Source organism: Bradysia coprophila (assembly GCF_014529535.1).
Source record: "Bradysia coprophila strain Holo2 chromosome IV unlocalized genomic scaffold, BU_Bcop_v1 contig_5, whole genome shotgun sequence".
NCBI classification, from domain to species: Eukaryota; Metazoa; Arthropoda; class Insecta; order Diptera; family Sciaridae; genus Bradysia; species Bradysia coprophila.
Window position 1 is genome coordinate 3275878 of NW_023503374.1, and position 18120 is coordinate 3293997.

The 18120-nt window shown below is 38.4% G+C and overlaps 3 protein-coding genes across 4 annotated transcripts; 1 reads left to right on the top strand and 2 right to left on the bottom strand.

The window, feature by feature from the left end:
• The first annotated feature begins 1855 nt into the window (after positions 1 to 1855).
• On the top strand, positions 1856 to 2684 carry LOC119071590 (calcium load-activated calcium channel). Its single transcript, XM_037176537.1, has 3 exons — positions 1856 to 2016; positions 2073 to 2150; positions 2225 to 2684. The coding sequence occupies exons 1-3, from the start codon at positions 1956 to 1958 to the stop codon at positions 2638 to 2640; spliced, it is 555 nt and encodes a 184-aa protein (XP_037032432.1). The 5' UTR covers positions 1856 to 1955; the 3' UTR covers positions 2641 to 2684.
• Positions 2685 to 2693: 9 nt separating this feature from the next.
• Positions 2694 to 5010, bottom strand: LOC119071560 (FAD-dependent oxidoreductase domain-containing protein 1-like). Its single transcript, XM_037176487.1, has 6 exons — positions 4292 to 5010; positions 3899 to 4226; positions 3574 to 3831; positions 3451 to 3505; positions 3035 to 3396; positions 2694 to 2949 (listed from the first exon to the last, which is right to left on the bottom strand). The coding sequence occupies exons 1-6, from the start codon at positions 4661 to 4663 to the stop codon at positions 2810 to 2812; spliced, it is 1515 nt and encodes a 504-aa protein (XP_037032382.1). The 5' UTR covers positions 4664 to 5010; the 3' UTR covers positions 2694 to 2809.
• A 5614-nt stretch (positions 5011 to 10624) lies between these two features.
• LOC119071544 (pollen-specific leucine-rich repeat extensin-like protein 1) lies at positions 10625 to 14256 on the bottom strand. Of its 2 annotated transcripts, none has more exons than XM_037176443.1 (4): positions 12671 to 14256; positions 12473 to 12580; positions 10938 to 12410; positions 10625 to 10878 (listed from the first exon to the last, which is right to left on the bottom strand). In XM_037176443.1, the coding sequence occupies exons 1-4, from the start codon at positions 14076 to 14078 to the stop codon at positions 10709 to 10711; spliced, it is 3159 nt and encodes a 1052-aa protein (XP_037032338.1). In that variant the 5' UTR covers positions 14079 to 14256; the 3' UTR covers positions 10625 to 10708. The 2 variants fall into 2 exon arrangements, with proteins under 2 accessions (XP_037032338.1, XP_037032337.1); XM_037176442.1 differs by having other exon boundaries at positions 10625 to 10881; positions 10932 to 12410.
• Between the last annotated feature and the right edge of the window lie 3864 nt (positions 14257 to 18120).

Here is an 18120-nt window from a genome sequence, read left to right on the forward strand (position 1 = left end):
TTTCTCTCTTTTACGCTCTTTTAACACTGTATAACAGACGATGCAAAGAGAGCTATTTTCGTAAAGATGTATGCGTGTATGCCGAATCGGCATTGCCGATGTACGGTAAATAGTACATTGAATGACAAGGGGCGAAAGTAAAAAAATTCAACCGTGTTGATGCCCGCGCCGAAGGCAAGGGCCTCAATCGCACAGGTTGAATTTTTTTACTTTTGCCCCGAGTCGTTCATACTATTTTTTTTGATACCAACATCGGAAGTTGATACGTATCGCAAACAGCAGAACAAAATGTTGAAATATGAAGGCATTTAGTCAGAAAATGCGGGGGTCCAGGGGGCGGCAGCCCCCTTGGTATATCAAAAATTTAATTATTTAACCATCACAACAACAACACACACAAAAATTAACAAATAACTAACAAATCATTCAGCAACAAAAAGTATCAACTTCGCATGTTAATTTCAATAAGAGCACTGGCGCACGCTTTATTTCAATTTTGATCGCAGTACACTTATTGACAAGAGTCGACTATTACATTATGTAGTCGACTTTCGCATTATGTATTCTTTCTTTCTCCCCGCTCAAACACATAACTTGCATTTTTTTACTTTCGCCCCGGATTTCGAGGGCGAAAGTATCAACTTTCGATGTTGGTATCAAAAAAAATAATTTTCATGCTTCGGGACCGAAAATGAGGGCAATTTTTCGAATTTTCTCGGGTTTCCGGCCCTCTGCATGAAAACTCACATGTGCACCTGTTTGGGACGGTTGATTTAAGGCACTTTCGCTTGTAGACCTCACTTCGTTCGGCCTACAATCCGCGAAATTGCCTAAAATCAATAGTCCAAAACAGGTACACAAATGACTAATGCGTGTGTCTCATCCTTTCCCATTGTGTTCATTGTATGTTACGTCACTGTTTGTAAATATTTGTTTAGGCAAGTGTGAGGTTTGCGGCCGAGTGGAGTAATCACACGTGCCTAAACAAGCATTTACAAGCAGTGACGTAACACATTTTACATGTTTGTGGACGGTAAGTGCATTTTCCCTGTCACAAACAGTGATGTGAAGTCCACTTTACCGTGCATAAGCATGTAAATGGAAATTTAAACAATACCGTACATCGACAAAAATTAATAATACAGCGGAACTGAGCGAATCCCCATTTTGCATCGATCTATTAAATAGTCTTCGGTTCTCTCGCTCTGGTCATAACAGTCTATATTAAAATATGCAAGGTAAGTTAGAATTAACCGGACTTCGGAACTCTCGTACTAATCATAACAGTCGATGGCAATTAGTATGTAAAAATAATCTTAGAAGACTGGTTAGGGGCCATTCACAAATTACGCACGCTCTTAAGGGGGGAGGGGGGGTGGGGTGTTGACAAAAGCGTACGCTTCATACATTTTTGAAATTTTCTCCATACATTTTCGCGTGCAAGGGGGGAGGGGGGGTCTGAAATTTCGAATTTGGTGCGTGCGTAATTTGTGAATGGCCCCTTATTATAACTTGCCTTCGGGTACTTGTCAAATATTTCTTTCTCTTTCATCTTAACAGTCTATATGAATGTTGTCTACAAGATATTGCAGTTTTCCATACGATTTGACAGATAAAGTGTCAAGCAGGTGTTACGAAAAGTGAAAATGTGTGAAATATTGGGAATATCTTGTAGACGAATGTGGCAAAGGCATGACACTTTAAATTTTGAATTTCAGCTGACTTACACGGCATGAATTGTACAAGAACGCGAGTACACGTAGCCAAGCATGATTGGCAGGAACATGCGAAATACACATGACACAAGTGTTTCCACTGTTCCAAAACAAATCATCTGCCTGGGCACCACTGACCGTGCTATATATCGTCACCTCTTTGGCATATCATATATGTCAAAAAAATTAAAAAATTAAATTAATTATTTCACTTTAGATTTAAATTTATTATTTTAAAAAATGTGGGCCGACACTCTGTTGATAGTATTTATATCTATTTGCACAGCCTTTCTCGGCGAAGGTACGGGCGATTCGGCCGATTTTTAAGTCAGCTCTTCTGATTTTCTATTTTTACAGGGCTAACCTGGCTCTTGGTGTACCGTACGGAAAAATTCCAAAAACTCAAAGGCGAAGTGGAGAAACAAAGTAAAAAATGTGAGTGTCGGGCCGTCGGGCAGATGAAAATTCTTTATTTCCACAAAATTGTCTAAAACGTCGAACCATTCCAGTGGAACGAAGGAAGGAAATTCATGGCGATTCGTTGGATAAACAGCACAAAAAGAAAATCGAAAGAGACGAGGAAAAGCTGAAGAACAACAACCGAGACCTGTCGCTGGTGAAAATGAAATCGATGTTTGCCACCGGCTTTGCATTCACCGCTCTACTCAGCATGTTCAATAGCATTTTTGATGGTCGGGTCGTCGCTCGGCTACCGTTTCTACCGATTTCATGGATACAAGGTCTCAGTCATCGAAATTTGCCCGGTGAAGACTACACGGAATGTTCGTTCATTTTTCTGTACATTCTGTGCACGATGAGCATACGGCAAAATATTCAGAAACTGCTCGGTTTCTCACCGTCGAGAGCGGCTAGCAAACAGGGTGGCGGTCTATTCGGTGGACCAGCACCAGGTCAATTCAAGTAAATTTAAAATTCGTGTTTAAGTAAAGCAATCCATTGGAGAACAAAGACAACTGCTGTTTTGTACGTGTTGAGTTTATTGAATTACTAAAGACCAATAAAAGCCAACCAGTCAGTCAATAACAGAGCGGTAAACGTTTTGTGTTTCGTTACAATAACAGACATTTTGCGTGTTAAACGCAATTCCTCTCGTACATTGGCTCATCCACAATAATTCTGTCAAAACATAAACGAGTCAAATCGATGGTCCGGAAGCATCCGTCTAAAATCAGTTCAGATACGGCACGGCCGATTGCAGGTGTTTGCTGGATTCCTAATGAAACAATGGTAAACGAGTGGTTATCACAGAAGCGAAATACTGAGAAGAATCTACTACTTCAACCAAACCAAAGACTTACCATGACCGCTGAATCCGGTGGCAATTATCAAATTGTGATAATACGGATGCGGCCCAATGATTCCATTCTCATCGAAAGTGTTGAACTCATAGAAACCTGACCAGGCACTTTTCACTTTAACCGATTCGAATGCTGGTACTCGGGCGGCTAGCCTTGGCCACACTTCATTGTCAAAGTAATCATAGTCGACGTCCAGATTATCAGTTGCCGGTTCGTTTCCTGGATCAGGACTGCGTCCTCCAATGAAATTACCACCGACGCCATCTCGTCGGAAATAGACATGAGACGGATCGATGACCAAAGGTGTGTTTAAGCCGGGACAATTCACACCTTGACTCTCGAAAACGTACACGTAGCGCTTGCTGAAATAAAATCAGAATCATCGTCTGCGACCAAGTCATATTATAACATCATACCGTGGCTCGACTGGTAGTGGTATCGAACGCATTCCATCGCTTTTGCCAATTTTCGCTGCAGTGTTAAATAAATGAAATAGATAAGTGGCACACTTCCAGCATCACAAATTTTCATCGTCATACCTAATTTGGCTACACTTCCAGAATGTGCTCCAGCAGCAATGATCACTTGGGAAAATCCAATCGGCCTCACTTCTCCATTCTCCATTTTTACCATGACTCGATTCAATGCTTCGTACGTTCCTGGTTCAACACCGGCGACTTGTATGTCACGATTTTGCTCGAATTCAAAGCTAACTACTTCGCCGTGAACGAAATGCGCTCCGAGTCGCGAAGCCGTTCTTTTGAAACCCATCAGCAGAGCCCACGGATCGAACCAGCCTTTTTAAGGAAAAAAAAACATTTTCAGTTGAATTGTTGAATTGAATGGCAACACCAGTCATACAACCTTCTTTTTCCAATCCATGGCATCCTAACGCAACTCCGTCCGTGTTCAACCATGGAAATTTTCGGTTCAACTGCTTGGCGGTGAGTAGCTCATTCTTCGCACCCATTCGATTTTGTAATTCTGAATTCTGTGACAATGCATCGGCACCGGCTTCTGAAGCCATCATCAGGTAGCCGTGCGGTGTGAAATTCAGTTCAACATCGTCGTCCAAGTGTTCCTTTATGTCTTTCATAAATTCGGCCGCGTACAGGCTCATTTGAATGTTCTCCTCCAGCGAAAACTGTTGCCTAAGTCCACCGACCGATAACGTTGTCGAAGCCGACTGGTACTGTATCGGAGAAAGCATATTTAATGTAAAACGAGAACCATATTCTGTGCGTGGGCACCACTCACCGTGGGATCCTTTTCCAAAACGACGACATTCAATCCATGTCGAGCGCGTTTCTTCAACCAATACGCAATCGATGCTCCGACTCCACCGCCTCCGATTATCAGAATATCACAATGCGTTTGAAATTCGCTATCATTGGCTCGCGTTCGTATATCCCTGATGTCTTGTTCGCTCGTTCCAATGACTTTGCGTTCGCGAAATAAGAAATTCTTAACATTCGTCAAATCTCTCTTCAGCAAACGACCCGTCCGAGTCACCGGATGATTAGGATCATCCTTTGCGTCGGCTTCGTTTTTCGTTTTGCCATCACAAAAGCACCGTATCGGGGCAATTATATTTAATCGATTTTGTGTAAGCACTCGTAGTCTATGCATTATGTTCAAGCACACAAATTATTACGTTCGCCCAGGCAATGTAGATACACTTCCTTGTGTTAACAATCACTGCCAATTACGTTGTGATTCGAACGATCAGATAACACGTCGTCTCATCTGTTTACTGATTGCATTATCTTTCTGTGACAATTAAATGATATTTAGATTGCACACAGAAAAACTAATGTTTATTCGCGATTCGAGAGATTATATTTATTTCTATAAGTACAATAAAGGTTACGTTCATCTCACTTCAGCTGCTCCTGCTGATATTATTACATCGGTTTGATGCATGCGGAATTGTCAAAACAAAGTGCTTTTGTTTAACGCGCAAAAGTTTAAAATTTATGGACGACGAATCGACTGAGATAACAGAACCAAGGTGGGGATGTAATGTAATTTACGTCACAAGAACTGAAAGGTTTTCATTGTTCGTCTGAGCTTTACACATACTGAGATCACCGAAAAAATGCTTAATTGATGAAATGAATGGTTTTCAGTGTAGAAGTATGAAATAGTTATTTTCCTAACGCATGCTAAAATGCTTTTTTAGCGAATGAAAGGTTTTCAGCTCGAGCCGGAGGAGAGTGCTGGAATCGAATTCGCTAAAAAAGCCTTTTAGCATAAAAGTTAGCAACAACGTTTTTCCTAAATGAAGTGCGAGAAATACGCGACGAAGTCGCGATATTTCAACACTAGTTCGAAAAAGACTAGACAGTGATGTAAAGTGCACTTTACCGCTCGCTGGCATGTAATAGTATGTTACGTCACTGTTTGTAAATATCTGTTTAGGCAAGTGTGAGGTTTGCGGAATGAGCCGAAGGCGAGAGGAGTAATCACACGTGCCTAAACAAGCATTTACAAGCAGTGACACATTTTACATGTTTGTGGACGGTAAGTGCATTTTCCCCGTCACAAACAGTGATGTGAAGCGCACTTTACCGTGCATAACTGGTATAAACTGAATTAAGGTACGTTTGACCACTGTTTCGATCGTTGAGAAAATTCAATATGTCTTTCGACATGGTGCATGTTGTACGGCTTATGAAGGTTTGAAAAAACTTTCCTAATTTCACATCGTATGAGACACAAAAGTCCAAACTTTATAAACTGAAGAAAATTATGTCATCCTGTGTCTGCGAAGTTAAAACTATGTTCTATCCCAAACGACATACTCACCTAAATAGTGAATAGAGCATCGTGGTTATTTAGGATTTAACTTTAATGACAGCACTGAAAAAGTGTTACGTAATTTATGAATGCTCCGGTAACAAAAAAAAAGTTGAGTTTGAGCATATTTACTTTGGGATGAATTGAGACCAATGCACTTTAAATATTCAGTGAGGTAAAAGATTTGAAATAAGGAGAAGATTCTTGAAACGGAAAACCCACTGGTTTTTCCCAATTTAAGACGGAATTGAACTATTTCTATGGGAAAAATAAATATCGAAATTTTATCAATAGTCATTTGTTCAACGAGATAATAAAAATGTTGTCACCCGAGAAAATGCAACATGTTTCACAACAAAGGCTTCCAAAGTTTCAGCGGCGAGGAGAAAATAACTACTTTGTCACCTGCGTTACATCATTCGTTTGCTAAACAAAATTTAATTTAGTAGGCAGAGTGGACTGGTTTGTTCTCTCACACAGATATGATAGTATGAATTCATGACTGAATGATAAATGTAGTGTGCGACAAAAGTTTTTTTTCCTAAACATTCCTAACTTAAAGGCATTTTTAAGCGAATGAGAGGTTTCCAGCTCTAGCTGCGTTAGGAAAATAATTACTTTCGTACTCAGTGAAATAAAAAAATTTTTCGCACGGTCCTCTTGGTTGAAACAAACAATCAACAGAGTTCCTACTCCTCCTAAAATTCATAAAATTCATAAAATGGACCAAATCCTCCTAAAATCTCCAAAAATCTTCTAAAACTCCTAAAATTCCTAAAATGAGCTCGCACTCTCGACGAAATTTTTTAATAATACTGAAAAACTAAAAACGGTAAAAACAGCAAAATTATGCGGCAATGAATTTGAACTTCTGTATGAACCTGACTCAACTTGCGAAAACACTCCTTTCTTTGAGTCATGCAAATAGCGATCCTGAACGTGGATTTAGCGAAAATAAATACATTATCGAGGATCGCAGTTTGTTAGAAGATCGTGTCACTTCGAACGTTTACGGACACATTGAATAATATAAACGTCACTGACTTCCTAATGAATCAACGTATTTTCCAGATATGCTCCAATGTACTTTACTTTTCTCGAACAACAAAAAGTCGAGAAGGTAAATACTACTTAAGAATAAAGAGGCGGAAGATAATCTCAATAAAGCATCTTCACAAAAAAAAAATCGAGTTCACAAAAACTTTCCGATATCGAGAAATCTCTCCAGATCCAGTAGAAAAAAACTTTTTAGTGCACAAGAGCTGATAAATGATGGAAACAAAATTATGGTGAATCTTGTTAATTCGAAAGGCGCAGTCGACAAGAAAAACCTGATAAAGGATCAGTTGCTGGCTAGTCGAGACTGGTGTCGGAAAAGAGGAAATCATAAAAGTTTCAATTATTAAACTGCAGAAGGAAAAATATGTTTTGACAAAAAAAATACCTTTTTGTCAATTTTCTTAAACATTTTTAGTATTTTACGAAGTGTATGAGAAACAGAGAAACAGAGCAAAAATTCCTCCGGAAATTGCTTATACAACCTTTCCCACATTTTAAAAAATTCCTCCTAAAATTACCTTCCAAATCTCCTAAAATACTCCTAAAATTTCCTTTAAAATTTTCTAAAATTCCTAATTTTAGGAGCCTTCCTAAGCCGTGGGAACTCTGAATCAATAATATAATCATTAGAAACAGCTTAGAAAAAGTGCATTTCCTTCATTGTATTGTGAAAATGTGTATTTTGATACCTCACCCTGACTCATACCTGCAAGCGCTTTTCGTCATGACAATATTTTTATTGAAAACTTCCATCTTCTACAGACTCACGGTTGGTTTGAAGCGAGATTTAATAGGGATCGCCTACCACCATTATTTTTTTTCATATTATAAATCAGTGATGATCTTCAAAGATTACTTTTTTTAGATGAAAAGTCTTAGAACTAGTCCCGCTACCGATCCCAATATAAGTCAGAATTAACTGCTACTCTACCGGCCGTCGACGACACAGCTGCTGGTTCTCAGAAGCGGCCCAGCCGTTTGTTCTGATTTTTTCCTGTGTGATGTTCTTGTCCATCACTGATTTATAATATGAAAAAAAAAAAAATATTGGTGGTCGGCGCTCGGCGGTCCCTATTTAATCTCGTTTCAAACCAACCGTGGCTAAATTTAGAAATTGTAAATTGTTTAGAAATATACTTGATGATAATTGTCGATACTTGATGGTAATTATTAAAATCGATTGTCGATAATTATGATATTCCATTATCAAAGCAATTATCGCCGATGCTTATTGAATATTCCCTATTCTAACATTGGTAAAAACTAAATGTTTGCGTATAATTTTGGCTACCTTTTAATATCTAACCAAACCATCAACAACGGTTTATTTATCATAATATAAAGTGTGACACATAGGTAACATATATAGGCAGGTAGTAAGTTTCATTACACAGACATGACATTTAAGTTTGTTGCGTGTGCTTTATCCTTCATAATTCATGGAACCGGACAAGTTTGAGTATACACGCGATTCCGTATCTTATCTTTGCATGGTTATCTACTCTTTATGTTTGAACAACATTTAATTTTTAATTTACCGGAATTGCAAATTCAGAAGTATTTTGTATAGTCATTCAGCAGACGATGTGTTTCATTCTTCGTTGTGCATCAGAAATTAATTAGATTGTATTAAAAAAACATAGCTAACGCCGACCCGTACGAAACCCCTATTCGTATCAAAAGCCTTTAATGTGAAACTCTTCATTTCTCTTACTTCATTTTCTTCTCTGCTGAAAAACTATTCTCCCTTTAAAATCACTTACATTATCCACTCTTTGCCTTGTTATCATATACAACTAAATTGCCGGAGGCAATATAGACAGCCCCGTACGAAGACAAATTTCATAAATTCCTATTTAAACAGCTATATACCGCTATATTTAACTATATTTCACTATAAATAAACATTTCACAGATAAATATATGCTATTATATAGCTCTATATGCCTGTATATAGCTCAATATAGCTGTATATAGGTATATATAGATGTCCGTATATGGAATCCCTGAAACCCCACACACATAACAAATTATTTCCATGTTAACAGAAACTCTCTAAGTACCATTTTTCCCAAGATATTTCTATTTTACTAAAATCCAATATGGCCGCCGGCAGCCATTTTGTTAGGAGACCGGAAATAGTACCGACGCTTTACATTCGTTAATACCTTTCAAACAAAAAAAATTCATGAAATTCGGTCAAAATTTACTCGAGATATTGTCAAAATACACCACGTTCACTGTACTTCCGAGTAGCCAGATAAGAGCTCACTCCAAGAGACCTAGCTCACGCTCCGGAGAACATAATTTCATAAATTTTTTTTCCCTGATTGGAACGGTCAATACCTATCTAATAAAGCTAAAACAGACGAAATATGTTCAAATGTGGCCGACCTACAAGCAAAAACTGCTTGCCGCCCTGTGCCTGTTCCACACCAAGGGGTCTAACTCACGAGTCGGTCATCCGATTTCCATAAACTTTTTTTTTGTCGATCGGTATTGTAAATACCTTTTATTTGACGTATCACTTACAAGTTTAACGTTTAAATGTCCGGAGATATCTTCGAAAAACCGTAAAGCACTTATTGGGCCACAGCTCGGGAGGGGTCGATCCAAAATCACTCATCTTCGAACTTAGCCTGTCTTTTGACATTACCAAACGGGAAAAAAAAGAATTTTCAAAATCGGATGCGTTTTACTCAAGTTATCGTGCAGACAGACAGACGGACAGACGGACATTTTTTTTTTCGCGGATTTGGCATCTCTAGACAACCACAATAGGTTTTCCCTTACTCAGGGAGTCCAATTCGACGTGTTACAAACGTATGCGTAAACCTATAAGACCCCAGTACTTCGTACGGGTCTAAACAGCATCAATTCAAGCATGTGTGGTACCATAGCACTCAGTAGCAGAGGTGTGGTGGTACTCTTATACTGAAACTGGACAGTACCGAACAAATTTTGGCACTGTAAAGATTTTTGAACAATTTTTCATACAAAATAGTACTCTATTTGAAACTAAGAGTAATTATACCTAGAGAGGAAATTCCGAACAAAATTACGTAAAATATGTGGTTCCAACATGAAATACGAAATGTTTATTGGTATGTGTTTGCCCACTTAATTAAGATGGCAAATTGAGTTATCAAAAGCGTCAACGCATACATGTATTGGTGTAAAATTATACGAAATGTGTATCTTATACAAAATAATGTTGAAACCACATTTCGTCGTGCAAATTTCGTCTCTAGTTATAATTACTCTTTGATTTGAAAGCTGTTACTTTTGCTTGAAGTGCGTTGACAGCATTGATTCGAATTAATTAACAACGTTTTCGTGTGCGACCATAGCTTTCATGAACCAAAATGATTCCCACAACTTCCTCCCAAACACACTTATTTTCATATGAATCAAAATTTCAGCAAAATCTATAACAACGCATTGGAGTTATCACTCTTCCACTTAGTTATATCCGAGGTTATCTCATTCAAAATACGAAATTTGTCATTTTTTCTTACAAATTTCAAAACTTTGAACTGCAGTATATCTCGATCAATTACGTTTGACAGCTCGTTGAACTCGTGCGGCTGCTTTTAAGACGTTGCTGTAAATATGTTCCTTTGTCCCAAAAAATGGACTTCCGTCACGTCTTTTACTGTGAATTTCAATTTTAATAATTAACTTGTTGAGTGTTCCTTTGGTTATACAAAAATTCATATCGGTTTTATTATCTTATCTGGTTTATTTCAACGAGTATAGATTCTATATTACTACGACTACAGCTTATAAATTAACAACCTTATATACCATTGAATGTTACAACTTGAGAGCTTTAAGTTCCTTCTCCTGATTTTTATTTTTTGCCTCCAGCTCCTGTATTTTCTTTAACAGTTTGAAAATTTCATTATTTTTCTTTTCATTTTCCATGACTAAATCTTGAATTTTCTCCTCCAAAACGGGATTAATTGTTACATCATCGGGATCATCTAAATACGATTTAAAAATGTTACCATCTACTGTGATTAATTGCAAATTAAATTATTACCACTAGCATCCATGTCAGAAGCACCTTCTTTCGGTTTATTGGTTGAATCCTCTTTGGGAGGATCTTTGTTTGGAGGATTTTTTTTGGGAGAATCGTCTTTTGGTGGATTTTCTTTTGGATCTTTCGGAGGATCTTCTTTGGGGGAATCGTCTGTCGGTTGATTTTCTGTTTTTGGAGATTCTTTTTTGAGAGAATCGTCGTTCGGTGGATTTTCTTCTTTTGAAGATTCTTCTTTGGGAGCATCGACTTTCGGAGGATTTTCTTTTGGAGGATCTTCTTTGGGAGAATCGTCTTTTGATGGATTTTCTTTTGGAGGATCTTCTTTGGGAGAATCGTCTTTTGGTGGATTTTCTTTTGGATCCTTCGGAGGATCTCCTTCAATAGGATTTTCTTTGGAAGAATCGTCTTTCAGTGGATTTTCTTCTTTTGAAGATTCTTCTTTGGGTGAATCGTCTTTTGGTGGATTTTCTTTTGGATCTTTCGGAGGATCTTCTTCAGTAGGATTTTCTTTGGGGGAATCGTCTGTCTGGGGATTTTCTTTTGGATCTTTTGGAGGATCTTCTTCAGGAGGATTTTCTTTGGGGGAATCGTCTGTCGGTGGATTTTCTTCTTTTGAAGATTCTTCTTTGGGGGAATCATCTTTTGGTGAATTTTCTTTTGGTTCTTTCGGAGAAACTTCTTCAGTAGGATTTTCTTTGGGGGAATCGTCTGTCGGGGGATTTTCTTCTTTCGGAGGATCTTCTTTGGGTGAATCGTCTTTCGGTGGAATTTCTTTTTTTGAAGGATTTTCTTTCGGAGGATTTTCGTTTGTAGAATCGTCTTTGGGAGGATCGTCTTTCGAAGGTTTCGAAGGATCTTCTTCAGTAGGATTTGCTTTGGGGGAACCGTCTGTCGGTGGATTTTCTTTTTTTGTAGGAGCTTCTTTGGGAGAATCGTCTTTTGAAGGATCTTCTTCAGTAGGATTTTCTTTGGGTGAACCGTCTGTCGGTGGATTTTCTTTTTTTGTAGGAGCTTCTTTGGGAGAATCGTCTTTCGAAGGATCTTCTTCAGTAGGATTTTCTTTGGGTGAGCCGTCTGTCGGTAGATTTTCTTTTTTTGTAGGAGCTTCTTTGGGAGAATCGTCTTTCGGAGGATCTTCTTCAGTAGGATTTTCTTTGGGGGAACCGTCTGTCGGTGGATTTTCTTTTTTTGTAGGATTTTGTTTTTTTGGAGGATTTTCTTTTGGAGAATCGTCTTTCGGAGGATCTTCTTCAGTAGGATTTTCTTTGGGGGAATCGTCTGTCGGTGGATTTTCTTTTGGAGGATCTTCTTCAGAAGGATTTTCTTTGGGAGAATCGTCTTTCGGTGGATTTTCTTTTGGAGGATTATGTTTTATAGAATCGTTCTCTGTAGTACAACTAGTGGAAGTACATCCATTTTGTGGTATTGGCTGTTCTTCTAGCATATCCTTTATTTGTTGTGGATCTTTGCCATCTAAAGTTTTTTATTTCGTGTTTTTAATCTCAAAAAACATTTAATTATGCAACACAACCTACCGCTGGGTTCCATATCCCCTAATCGACTTTGCAGTGGAGAGTCAATAAACGGTGGATTTTCGCTAGTTGCCGGTTCTCGATTTTTTCTATCAACAGATTTCGGTGAATCTGCAAAAGGTAATTTAAATTCGCGTAGAAAAAGACCGTCGAATGTTATAGATCATTACAAAGTTTATTAAGTCACATAACACAACATACCAGACTCCACATCAGGGTAAGGTAACGGTGCTGGCGTTCGCTTTTTGGAATTTGGTGGATTTTCTGAATTGTCTGACGGAGGTGCAGCTTCCGGTTGAGGCATAGTTGGTTGATTTACAGCAGGGCACCCGTGTTCGGTACATTCTTTCGAAATACCTAAAAGATCTTGACTCGGCGATGCTGGACTTTCTTCAGGCTTTGATGGGTTTTGTATTCCAGACGACGGCAAATTATCAGTATAAGGACTTTGAAATTGATTCGGATTCGGGAAAAGGTTATTTGATGGCTGTGAAGGATTTGAAAACGGAATTTGGGGAGAATTTATTTGTGGTGCATTGTTATCAAACACACAGCCAAATGGACCGCACTGCAAATTTTGAGGAAATGGAACTGGATACGGTGGTCTCCCGGGCAATGGAAAATTATTTTGCAGATTTGGAATTTGAGGTTGACTTGAGTACATCGGATACTGCTGGTAATTCGGCATGGGAATGTTAAGTATGTCCATTAAATTAAAGTTCAGCGGCGATGGACTTGTGCTAGAAAGTTCTGGTTGACTATTCTGTTCTGTGACCTGATCCGGTGGACTTGACCCACTTGTTGGTGAAGCGTCAGGTGTCTCAGGCACAGAGGTAGCATTTTCTTTCGACTTGATTTCGTCAATCTTTTGATCGTGTTCAGCAATTTTGCTTTTTAATTTTTTAAGTTCTTCCTTGAGATCATCTAGTTCGGGTGTCACGGTGGTAGTAGTCGGCCGAGCCGTTGTTCTAAGACTTTCTGGGATTTTCCTTTCTTTTTCTCGTTTCAACATTTCGGGTGTCGGAGGACATTGTTTCTCCAAATCTCTAGAAAACTGTTGAATTGCATTTGGGGACTCCATTTTGGTGTCAATGCAACTATTACCAGCTATATTGCAGTACTGCAGATTCTTTAATGGAGCGAAGATGTCCGTTCCCATATGCATGATATTATTATGTCCAAGGTTCACGTACTCAATGTTGGGGCAAGGTTCGAAAACATCGTTTTCGAGTGATTGGAGCTCGTTTTCGCTCATGAAAAGTTGTTTCAAATTCGGGAATTGTTGCATATCAGCATTTTGCAACTCTTTCAGTTCGGAATTGGCAACTTGAAGTCCCTCGATATTCGGGAAAAACGTTTGCACATCTGAGGGAACGAACTGACACCGTTGATCTTGTACATCAAGAGCTCTCACTTCACGAATTGGTCGGAATGGTGTACCAATAACTTCTGTAATACTGTTGCGTGATGTTACTTGCATACCCTGCACTTTACACTGGAACACAATTCCTAGATTAATCCACTCTTCATTGCCGAATTCACATTCAAGGGTAAATCCTTGGGCACAACTCAATGTCATCGTCACGAGTAATATTATTTTGGCTAACATGATCAAGAACTGCGTTGTAGTACACAGCACAAGCACATTAAATTTAAAACACAATTTTCCTTTTACTTATTCTGTCCAAGTCTACCTTTAACTTCACTTATGAAACTTTTTTGAATTATTCGCAAGAATTGACTCTATTGCTGGCGGGTCAAGAGTTGAATTGTGAATGAATAAATCAATCAAATATTTTATTCTTGTTCTATCCATGTTCTCACATACCTTATTTTGATGTAATGATAGTGTAATGATGAGTTATTAATATAACCTTCATTGCCAGAAGGTTGCAAAAACTGGTTTGAGTAATTCATAAATTTGATCAATAGCTCATTAATCATGCAGAGAAGACAAGAAGACGTGTTACAAAAATTTATCAAATCACATCGATTTACCAACAGCTTCATTCCTAGAAGCCGATCGCAAAAAGTATTTCCCCAAACCGGTTGAAATTACCTACAGCACAACAATTCTCTTCAAGTATAAAAATTGTTTAGCCAGAAACAGTTTGCACGCAATTCGGTGCAACAGATTTTAAGGTTTTTTTTCGTCGATTAGTTGGAAGGTCTATCACAACCAAAAAAATAGAAGAAATAAAAAGTTAGAATTTCGTCTGTGATGCTGTGAATCTACTTACATCTTTACGATAGGAATGAAAAAATCGGCTTTGCTTCCGGTGTTCTGAAATCATATAAATGGGACCACTGGATTGTAAATTATTTAAACTTAATTTCCGGTAAAATTGGAAATAAAAAAATAGTCGACCAATCTTTCATTAAGTCTTAGATAAAGCATAGAAGTCTTGAAGATAAGCAAATCCACAAAAAAAAACTCCCGGAACCCAAGCAAGATTTTTCAGGGGTGCAATATACCAATGCATGAGTGCCAACTTGTAAAAATAAAAAACAAAAACCACCGATAACCGGTGGCGACTCGCTTGACGAACGAATAGTAGGATAACGGTTCCTAACTAAACAATAAACGTGTACCTTGACTCACAGTTTTTTCGCCACGACAAAAGTTTACTGTTTCTAGTAGTCAATTCCATCAATTATCTACAGACTACCATGATTTTCGAGGAAATCCCAGAAAGTTTCATAAAAAGTCCTTGAATCTCACAAAAACTCGCAGAAATACCGACATGGCTCTAGGTTAAAATAACCCCAACACCTCGAACTCGTTTTCTTATAATTTAGAAGCGGCGAGCTTTTTCATACTTTACAGACGTTAATGGGGCTCTAAACCCCGCTAGGGGCTCCGCCCCTTAGACCCCGCAATGGGAGATATTCCTCCTTGACCCCCTATGCGGGGGCTGCCGCCCCTCGATCCTGTTTTTTTTTTTTTTTCTTCACGGCCTGCGGCGCTAACTTCCCTAAAAATAATAATAGCATTTGCATTTGCGATGCTGTACTTATATGTACCAATTGAATTCTGGGCGAGTTCTAGCCAGAATACAGTCGAACTCGAATATAGTAGATAGATTCGAATACTGTCGATATCCTCGAATTCTGTCGATATACTGGAATATAGTCGATACACAGGAATATATTCGATATCCTCGAATACTGGCGATAGACTCGAATACTATCGATAGACTCGAATATAGTCGATATCCTCGAATTCTGTCGATATTCTGGTCATCTCGTCATTTTTCAAATAATTTTTTTGACATTAGTTATTACTACAATTCGTTATTTTGGTGGGGTTATTTTGACCGAATACCGACATGACCATCTTTGAACTTCCAATTTACAACAATGACCACTTTAAGAATATAATTAGACCAAAATTTTGTTATGAAAATTCGTAGATCTAATTTGTGAACAGTCAAAGACATTGAGGTGGGAAAAATCTATTTACTTTACACAGCGATATTCAACGGCAAAAATCAATCGCTTCACAGAAAACACGTGTGATTTGGAGATACGTGTCGACAACGGTTCTGAAATATTCATTTCGTCAATGAATGGCAATAGCAAGACCATGCAGAGCTGAACAACCCTGCACAATTTCTGAAATTCACACAATCGGTTAACTTTAAAGTATGGCTATCGAATGAATGCAATGGAAGAAGCAACGAGAACTGGAATTGCTTACAGCCGAGAGTTTTAAAACTATCAGAATATGACCACTTGGTAGCCATGCAGCCATATGCAATTTCCTTCACACAACGAAACTATCCACAAAACATATCCACAAATTCTACTGTATCAATGTTGTGATGAAAGTGGCGCCGTACGTAAGTCGCTCCTATCGATGTGTCCGAATTGCTTGTGTTTGACCAAACTTCGAAAAATCATACTAGAAAGTATGACGATGCTGCTAATTCCAACGTCAGGCGAACGGTTTTTCAAAACAGATGTCGTAACGAACGCAGCACCGAGTCGACTCGGGAAATCTGCTTAACTATGCAACAGACAACAATGACCGTGCTGAGATCATGTTACTAAACGGAAACGTATACATGAAAAACTTGGACAGCGAAATCGGACAAACGAAAAAGGCATCATCGATACAAAGTCGCTTACAAGACGAAAGCGTACCGTAACACAGAATGAATACGAAAAATTAAGCATCATGGCGAGCGTCCAAGACTTACCAACAGCCAAATACATCTATCAAAACAATAAGTCGTTTCACGAAAACAGGCTCAAATATGGACTGCAAATGGAAAAGGTTTTCTGAGGCGATACATAGTTCGTTTCCGGTAAATTTAAACGGTGTTGGAATGAAAACTTTCCAAGAAATTCATAATAGTTCCCCTGTAACACTTGGAAAACATGGTGTCGTTATCACCACATCATTTCCAGAAAAGATAGATAATCAAATACTACGCTGCTACCGTACGGTGGACTTGGATCGATATTCTCCATCAAGAAATTACTGTTTGATGAAACACTGACAATGCGATAACTACACGTTGTACACCTAATCTAATGTGCCAGTGGAAATAACTGAAGGTGACATCATACAACTTCGGTAAGGCCATTGTACGGATAAATGACGATCTGTAAATTTTTTAATACTACCAAAAATAGTAACATTCACATATCTATCACACTCACACATCTACTAACTTTTTAGAGGTTACTCTTTCTGTCCAACATACTCCCATCTAATCCTCCTCATTCTTATTCCAGACATGAAAATTCGGATGATGATTCTATGACAATTTTACAGTTAATGTCAAAAACAAACTGCGGTGCGTCATTTACAATTAAAATCAAACGTTTCCAGATCGCCGTTTGGCCACGAAAACGTTGACCGCAAATCAATGTAGTCTAGCGCCATCTCCCCGGTGAAAAAAAAAACGTATCTGGACATATAACTGCAACGAGACGACTCATCCAGTCTCGCACAATATAGCGAAATAATATTCGAAAAGAGCCTACTCGTCCGTCCTACGGTATTCTCATTTGTTCATCCGAAATTGTTTTAGCAAAAAGAAATATATTTTGAGACCGAATTGAGAATTCCAGCAATTTTGAGACTGGAATTAGACAGTTGAGAATACGTATTTCGTGGTCTCATGAGATCGACATTTTCACTGGGGCTTTGATTAGTGTCGACGAGATCTTTCATTTAAGCGGCATTACAACGTCATGGAAAATCCATCCCCAGAAAAATACATGAAAAATCGTTCACAAACCTGAAAAACCCCTGTAAAATGGCATTTAGTGGCTACTAAAACAAAATACAGATTTTTCCTGGAGTAATAGCCTATCACGTTTTCATTTTTATGCCCAATGGCCACCCTGAGGTTCCTTTAAACCTCATGGAGATCTGGTGTCTACTTTACGAGTTATTTTTTTAAAATATTTCATTTATTATCATCCCTTATTTTTGGTGCATGGGATACAAAAGGTGGAGTACATAAATATTTTAGGTTCTCTGTGGTACATAAATCATGTCCGGAGCGTTAGCGGAGGACTTGACGCAGTCTAACTTCCAAAAAAAGAACAAAGAAAATTTTTTGAGACGCGGCACCCAGGGCCTATTATTTGGGAATCGATTTTGGGAATATTTGAGAATATTTGAGAATATTTGG